The 8,798-nt window shown below is 41.4% G+C and overlaps 1 protein-coding gene across 1 annotated transcript; it reads left to right on the top strand.

Moving 5' to 3' along the window:
- The first annotated feature begins 3,946 nt into the window (after positions 1-3,946).
- LOC6737536 (odorant receptor 67c) lies at positions 3,947-6,595 on the top strand. The gene is made up of 4 exons (XM_002084335.4): positions 3,947-5,158; positions 5,219-5,417; positions 5,476-5,631; positions 5,686-6,595. The coding sequence occupies exons 1-4, from the start codon at positions 4,359-4,361 to the stop codon at positions 5,743-5,745; spliced, it is 1,215 nt and encodes a 404-aa protein (XP_002084371.1). The 5' UTR covers positions 3,947-4,358; the 3' UTR covers positions 5,746-6,595.
- The last annotated feature ends 2,203 nt before the right edge of the window (positions 6,596-8,798 follow it).

Below are 8,798 nucleotides of genomic sequence, written 5' to 3'. Positions count from 1 at the left end.
GCCACCGTGGGGGGCGGGGGTTTTGTTGCAATGGCATCGAAAGGGGGCCAATTCCCAGATTGACAATTGCGGTGGCGGTGGTTGGCTGAGTAAATAATTTCGTCTTGGCCATAAAAAGGCTGTTTTTCAGTGGAGCAGGCCTGTCAATTGCCGGGAGATTGATGCCCCTGGATAATAGCGACGCGAACAATTTGCAGACGACAACACGCCGCAAAACCGAGGAGACAAACTTGGAGCTCCTTGGCCTTTTTTCCTGGCTAAAATAAGATGGACAAACACAAAAAAAAAATAAAAGAAAAATCAGAGACAGATGGAGACGCGACATCATCTCCAACGGTGGTCTGTGGCGACAACTGAATGACAACTCTTTAGGCCGTCCGCGCTAACGGTATTTTAGCTGAGCAAGTTATTTGCCCAAAAGCGGCCAGAAAACATTCGAAGTGTTGACATGGCTCAGACGGGTGACAAAGGCGCATGCGTGACACCCCCAGGAGATGGATGATTAATCCCGGGACGGGAAGGGGCATCGGAATTTGGGATTGGAGTTCAAACATAAACCAAGTCTTCGGCCAACTTCTCTATTCAATATGGTAAACAATTCGTTGCGTTCGAAGACAGGGACAAATTCCTGCCCAGCTGTCCCAGCTCAATTAGCCATCAAGATCATCGCGACTTTGACTCCGCGAAAGGGGAATTGTTCTTGGCCAACAGCTGGATGTTTGGATGGCTGGTTGGCTGGGCAGACGGGATGGCTGGATAGACAAAGGCCCCATTGTTCGGCCCTCCGGCAGGATGCAATAAAATGCAGGTGCATATCCCACATCCATCTCCAGATACAGCTTTGAATTCAACTTCATCTGCAGTTGCACTTGGAAAAATGTTTGTCATATGTTTCTATGATTTTATAACATATGTTTTTACAATCGGTAATATCTTGGGGAAATAATATTATTTTTTGATTTTGTATTATCATGGAGCTATTAATACTAGATAAACAATACAATTTACTTTAAGTATAAGGATTGAGATATTTTAATTGCAAAAATATATTATAAAGCTTTTAGGAGTTGATCAAATATGTTTTATCATTTTAGTAACTTATTTTTGACAATTTGTTAAATGAATCTATTTACTGATATTATGTTTTCAGTGCATGTCCTTTTCGAAGTGCATCCGAGTTGTGTTCTGGTGGCGTTCTCAACATGTTGCCAAGTCATTAACTTGAGCCTGTTTCTGGCTTTTGTAGCATGTTTGTGATTACACGAGGTGGGGACTTGCATGGACGTGGCTACAGAAGGGGGTCCATCGGAAACGGGAAATGGAAGAGGGGGTCCTGCGAGCAGGAACTGTAACAAAGGCGGCCAGGACATGGACATGTCGTTGCTGTTGTTGCGCCTTGAGCGTTTGGGCCATTTGAAAATTGCAGCAGGGTTGCAAGCAACCACTTCGAGCCTGGTTCTCCCCCACCCCTCCCCACCCATTATTTTCAGCCCCTCCTCTTGTTTTCTTTTTTCCTTTTGCCAGCGCCATTGTCTCGCTTTCGATGTGCTTGTGTGTGTGTGTGTGTGTTTTGCTCATGTGCGAATTTTTTATGGCTCGAAGAAAACAACCCCCAAGTGGCAGACACGCTGGTGTGCGTGTGGCAATGTCAACTGGGGCGTCTACAAGCTGCTAAGTGCACTTGCCCAGCATTTCTTTGGCCCCTCCTGCTCCTTCTGCTGCTACTGCTGCTGCTCCCGTGTGTGTCCTTTCCAACCCCCAACCGCCAGTCCTCCATCTATTTGGCACACACATGTGTCACAGTCGCAGCTTTTCTTCTCTTAGCCATGAATACATAATGCCCTGCACTTGAGGCGGACTCTTTTCTTTTTGCTACAAAGGCGAGCGGCTAATTCAGATGCCAGATTCTCGGCTCCAAGGGTCCGTCAGATAAATGCATTCTCTAAATGTTGCAAAAAGGATACACACCCCCTTGCATTTGCCTTTCGTCTTCACCCCGTCCATGTGAACAAATGGAATCCCCATCCCAAGAATCTTTTTCTGTTCCTTCCGTTGCCAGTCGGCCGGAAAGTAATTAAAATCTGCGCTTAAGTGCAGCTCTTCAAAATGCTGCAATGAAACAAAAAAATAAAAAATGTACGTGCAAACTGAAAGAAAGGAGGGGGTTCTTAAATCGGACCTACAAATTTTAAAATATAAATAAACATTTATTTTAACCAACAGCGGGTCATGTACTTATTTTGAGTTTTACAATGAGAATATAAATTTAAACTAGTACAGACGCCGTCTACCGGCTGATATAAGTAACATAGAAAAAAATCAGTTTTAAAAGAAGAAAACGAAAAATGATTAGATATAAATTGCATATCCTTGAACAGCACACCAGCGCCCTCTGTTGGCAGGACAAAGTGTGCTCAGTGGCTTAGCAGAGACACATTTTCAATGGGAAGAGTTTCTGAAAGGGGAAAATCAATGTAGAAACATAGAATTCTCTAAGGGGCTGAAAACATAGCAGAACATCGCCAAAGGCAAAACGTAGAACTTAATTCACTCGAACTCAAACTCTAACTCAACCCCAACTCAAAGTTACCCCTCAATTAAAAAGGCTCAAAACTAACAAAGTAGCTCAACTCAAACGGAAAGGAGGGGAAAATATTTGAGTCGAAATAATTTGAGCCGGAAAGGATATAAGTATGTGCGTCCGATTGTATTCATTTAACATTTCTGACAGTTGTGCTAATTAATCGAAGCTAGTAATTGAAAATGAATCATTGAAAATTTATTAACGAGATTGAAAAATGGAAAAAATATATTAGCAAACACATTTTGCGTATCTGCAGCAAAGTTATTAAGAATAATACATTATTTATAAATAAATAATAATAATGTTTCAATAATGTAAGCTGGCCTAATTGTAAGCCCTCATGCTTTTATATATTTTCATCAAAATTAGTGTGTATTAGAAAATCTAATTTGCCGTCGTAAAAGCCATTATGTTAATTTGCAAATATATACATATGTACTTCTATACAAACTCTCGAAACTTTTCAAAGTGACAACCTAGAATTTCTTTCCTGTTCCCCCCATTTTATTAAATCCAGAAACAAACTAAAGTTACGAAGGGGCCATGGCAACGTAAACGGAGAAGAATGCTAAGAGTTTTCAATATGATGCAAACATTTTCTACATTTCCCAAACTTTTTCCTTCCACACGCAGCTGGCGGGATAAAGTTTTTCTTCGATGGCGAGCGGAAAAAATCCTGGTAGATTCTCCATCATCATCTGAAACATCATTGTTCGCTCCGGGCACAAGTTCAATTCTCAAATGCAAACTGCAAATGAGCAAAAAATTGTCAGACCAGCGGAGTGGAGGAAAACTGTGAAAATTGAAATGAAAATTACCCATTGTGGCATCGGCAGCATTTCAATTTTCAGCTGCCATTTTGCACGTGCCCGGCGATGGCTTCCTTCTGACCCCACCTACCTCCGCCCCATTATTCCCTCTAATGCTCTATGGCTGGTTGAATTTTCACCACTCTACCCACCCACAATTTCCCAACCATAATCTTGGCAAATGCCTGGGAGAGCCTTGCATTTTATTCATGGCCTCCATCCACGTCCGACTTTATTAGTTATTTTCCGCTCAATTTGTGCTCCTGCCGAGGCAGGATAACAAGAAAAATTATTTTCATTTCATTCAACACATTCATTATGGTCCAAAGTAGAGTAGTCCTTTTTCATTGCCACACCTTTTGGGGCCCTTTGTTTGAGAGCAAGGCATGAATGAACTCAACGGATTTCGATTTAATTGGTGAATTTTTATCGGATTCCTGAAGCTTAATGTAAAAGTAAATGTTTAAAACATTCCAATAATAATATAAATATATAGTAAGCTAAGAGTAACTAACTACAAAACTTACTCAATATTATATATTATATTATTATATAAATCTACTTACACTTTATGCGTCAAATACATTGTTTTGTTCGACATTCCACACTCTTTTGGTTCAGTGTACAATGCAGGTGCCAAGATGCAGACATCTTTTGTTGCAATTCATGTTGATTAGTGGCCGGTGAAGGTCGACTCCTGTTCTCCTAGCCTCCCTGGCTTTTCCCTTTTGAGAACCTTTTCAGCTGGTTGTAAGAAGTGAGAAAAGTTCACAGCTAATTACATCGGTTAGTTAAAAGTTTAGGCACAATTATCAACACTTTTCAAGGCGCGACATGATGGGGCATAAAAACTTAGCAGACACGCCCACCGCCGCCCACTATATAAGACCATCGCGAAGGTCTGACCGCAAACAGTTTCTATTCGAAAATTTCTCTGTAAAGTTCCCCAAAAAGTAAAAAATAAAATGGAAACGGTGAAGGATAATACAGCCAGGACCTTTATGGAATTGATGAGAGTGCCAGTACAGTTTTACAGAACGATTGGAGAGGATATCTACGCCCATCGATCCACGAATCCCCTGAAATCGCTTCTCTTTAAGATCTATCTATATGCAGGATTTATAAATTTTAATCTGCTGGTGATCGGCGAACTGGTGTTCTTCTACAACTCAATTCAGGACTTTGAAACCATTAGATTGGCCATTGCCGTCGCTCCATGTATTGGATTTTCTCTGGTTGCTGATTTCAAACAAGCTGCCATGATTAGAGGCAAGAAAACACTAATTATGCTACTCGATGATTTGGAGGATATGCATCCGAAAACCCTGGCAAGGCAGAAGGAATATAAATTGGCGAACTTTGAAAAGACCATGAAACGTGTGATCAATATATTCACCTTCCTCTGCTTGGCCTATACGACTACGTTCTCCTTTTATCCGGCCATCAAGGCCTCCGTGAAGTTTAATTTCTTGGGCTACGACACCTTTGATCGAAATTTTGGTTTCCTCATCTGGTTTCCCTTCGATGCCACGAAAAATAATTTGATATACTGGATCATGTACTGGGATATAGCCCATGGGGCCTATCTAGCGGGTATCGCTTTTCTCTGCGCCGATCTTCTGCTCGTCGTAGTAATTACCCAGATATGTATGCACTTCAACTATATATCTATGCGATTAGAGGATCATCCATGTAATTCGAATGAGGACAAAGAGAATATAGAGTTTCTTATTGGCATTATCAGATACCATGACAAGTGCCTTAAGTGAGTGAAATATACTTCAGCATATTCAAAATTCATAACAATTTAAATGTATTTCTTTAGACTCTGCGAACACGTCAACGATCTTTATAGTTTCTCATTGCTGCTTAATTTCCTCATGGCATCCATGCAGATATGTTTCATAGCCTTTCAGGTCACCGAATCGACAGTGGAAGTGATTATTATTTACTGTATTTTTTTGATGACCTCTATGGTTCAGGTATTTATGGTGTGCTACTATGGGGATACTTTAATTGCCGCGGTAAGATTCAAATGAAATAATTAAATTATTTATTTATTTAATTTGCCAAAATTTGTAGAGCTTGAAAGTGGGAGATGCCGCTTACAACCAAAAGTGGTTTCAGTGCAGCAAATCCTATTGCACCATGTTGAAGTTACTAATCATGAGAAGTCAGAAACCAGCTTCAATAAGACCGCCTACTTTTCCGCCCATATCCTTGGTTACCTATATGAAGGTTTGAGGAAATATAAAAAACTTTTTAGTTTTCTACTATAATTATCTTTCCCAGGTCATCAGCATGTCGTATCAATTTTTTGCCTTACTTAGAACCACATACAGCAATAATTGAATTAGTAAAGAGCCTCTCTCTGCACATTTCCGCTTGCTGCAAATCGAATCGTTAATAGGGATTTTCAGAATCCCTTCAACAATCTACTCAACACAGCTCTTCCCTGCAAATCAACGCCAATCGCTACATCTAAGGCATTCGAACTTAATGACGCCCTCGACACGCTTTGATAATATTTAATTAAAAATCGCATTTAAAATTAATAAGCTTAAATGGAGACCAATAGCGCCTGGCCGAGCACAAAAATCCGGCATCTGTAGAGGCACACGAGCCAAACAAAAATGGCATTTTTTTCAAAAGGAATATTACAGCACCATCCACATAAAAAAGCGCCAAGAACGGGGACGCAAATAAAAGCAGCAAATGGGGATACCATCCAGCCAAAAGAGAACTCCCCGTTCTGACCTGGTAATAAAAGGAACAACATAAAACGCAATCACAATCATCGACAATAATCTGGCAGCAACAACCAACAAAAAAATGCTTATTATAAAATTTCACAGTTTTTCAATGAGCAAAAACGGAGCGGTGCGGCGCGGGTTGGTGTTGAAAAAAATGGTCGAGAGTGAGGGGGTGGAATGGCAATGGCTTTTCAAAATCATAATGGCAGCTAGTAACAAGAGTTTTGTGTGCAAATAAGTGGGCGGGGGTGGTATAAAAATTTGTTTTGCCATGGCGGCCAACCGATCAGAGTCGGAGCTGGCAAATACCACGTCAGCAGGAGATGCCCTCCATGTCACAACTTTCCGTGCACTGGAACAAATTAATGCGCTTTCTGTTTGAATTGGTTGATATTTATTATTGGCTATAAGAAATGGATGTATGTCAATACGACAAGTCAATAGTTTTGAAAAATTAACTTGCGAGCTGAAAAACTTACATACCATTTATTAAGAAATAAATATTTTACTCCTCTGTGACATTTTGTAAATACTAATTATTATAGTTATTTATTTTTTTCGGTGTACAACTCCGATGTGCACGTCACGCGCGACCACTTAAAAAACCTTGGCCACCCAGCCTCCTGCCCCCATCCACTGCCCCTTCGTGTCCCCACCCCTTAGGCCCCATCCCCATTGGGCTAAGACCCCAGCCCCATAGTTCGTTGCATTTTCCCTTAACAGGCCGTTAGTCGTTATTATTTTGGTCCATTGACGCTGCGGGCCATTGCTATATAGTGTATACACAAGGCGAAGAAGCGAGTGCTGTGTGTATATAATGGCTCCTGCATATAAAGGAGGGAGGAGGGAGGGAAAGGTCCTTATGTACCACCCCCAGGATATGGACTCGAACTCGGACCATCCACCCTCTGTGACGTTGATGTCCCGTATTGGAATCGCGTTCGTTTCGTTTTGGTCCTGCTCTTGGTCCTTGGTCCTTGTCCTCCTCATCACCATCATCATCATCATCATCAGGAGCAGCAGGACGAAACTTTGGAGGTGGGCACAGGCACACTCTGAACCACCAGGAGGGCAATTTTTATAATTTTAGTCTCGTTTGCTTTGAATTTACTTTTTATTTTCTTTTTTCTCTCCAACTCTGTTTCTTTTCAAGCTTCCCTTGGCTTGACTCCTCCCTTCGTTCAGGACTTGTGTCCTGGCGGGTGGATGCTGTTTTTTATACCCCCCGGCCCCGATTTCTTCGGCTTGTTTCTTTTCTAACATTTCTTGTCAGCCAGCGGAGACAGACAGAGACGGATGAACTGGCAGTGAGCGAGAGGGCCAACGTAGATTTGCTTATGTCCTTTGTATTGGTTTCTGTTGACGCCCTTTAACTCCCACCATCGAATGCAAAATGGCGTTGAGTTGACTGTATTGATTTTTGATTTATTGCCGATTTGCCTTGTTTATGCCAGGATTGCGGGCTCACTGTACGGGGCCAACAAGGCGGCTAATGTCAGGCCAATGATTAGTCATTGGCGAGTCAACTGTACGTTATTAAAAAAGAAGCGAAAGATGGAATGCAAGCAAAATAGTAACACTATTATGTTTGCAAAAATGATATACTGTATTAAATCTTATTTGCATCAGCAAAAAGAGCAGTTAGTAAAGGGTCCTAATATTGCTCATATTAAATAAATAAATACATCATATATAGTTTTCATTATTCTACTTACTACTAAAGATGCCTCATAAGACATAAATTGCACACAATTAGGCAAGTTATCTTGTGTTGTTTTACCTTCATCTAGGTCTCCATTCTCAGTTCATTAAAAATGTCTGTTGTCCTTTTATCGAACCGTCTTTTCTGCCCATTGCGTCTATTCCTTTCGCTGATCATATTTCCTGTCGCATTTTTCCCCCATCAGGGCAAACATTTCGTTTCGTCTTTTTAGAAATCAGAGGAGTGGAAAAAAATTACTGATATAAACTACGCAAAGACGTAAAGAAATCTTTTTATTTTGTCCAGCGCTCAGCTCATCAGCTTTTAATTTTATACCCATCCCGGGGACCCAGGACGCCGGATTTCTCAGTACGAGTAGAGTCCAGGACTCGACGTCCTGAGTTTAAGACTCAGTCTCGTGGCAACTGGCGCTAATGAGATCCGAGCGAGGAGGCCAGGCAACTTTCCATTACGATGAGTTTTTCCAGCTTTTTTGCGACGCTTTTCCTTCGCCTTCCTTGTTGTGTTTCGTCCTGGAACCTTTGTGTGCGAGATGGCTCGCCGTTCTCCCCATAGGACAGCAAATGTCCTTTGGCTTGTTAAGAAAATGTCGCTCTCTAATGCCCGTCAAGGGGAGGCAGGGTGTGGGGCGGAGAATTCTGGGGGCCACGACTGACTAGTTGACGTTGTTGTTTTTCCTTCGTCGCGCTCTTAAATTAGAAAAATGTAAATTTATTTTAATTAAGATAAATAAGTAACAAAATGTTTTATGGAAATTACGTTAACAAGGCGTAGACAAGGGGGGAGTTGTTGGGTGGTGATGGTTGGGACTTTCGACCATTACTGCTCAAGGACGAAGTGAGCGGGGACAGCAGGACAACTGCTTTAGCATGCAAATACACATAATCAGCAGGCAGCAGGCAAACAGCTAACAACAAGCATGGAAAAAA

Source organism: Drosophila simulans, chromosome 3L (genome assembly GCF_016746395.2).
Source record: "Drosophila simulans strain w501 chromosome 3L, Prin_Dsim_3.1, whole genome shotgun sequence".
Taxonomy (NCBI): Eukaryota; Metazoa; Arthropoda; class Insecta; order Diptera; family Drosophilidae; genus Drosophila; species Drosophila simulans.
This window is presented reverse-complemented; position numbering and strand designations above follow the sequence as displayed.

Excerpts from the sequence above, each read along its gene's own strand:
- LOC6737536 (XM_002084335.4), top strand. The coding sequence starts at position 4,359 with ATGGAAACGGTGAAGGATAATACAGCCAGGACCTTTATGGAATTGATG. Across the intron at positions 5,418-5,475 it reads GGGATACTTTAATTGCCGCG|AGCTTGAAAGTGGGAGATGC; the intron begins GTAAGATTCAAA and ends CAAAATTTGTAG. Across the intron at positions 5,632-5,685 it reads CCTTGGTTACCTATATGAAG|GTCATCAGCATGTCGTATCA; the intron begins GTTTGAGGAAAT and ends TATCTTTCCCAG.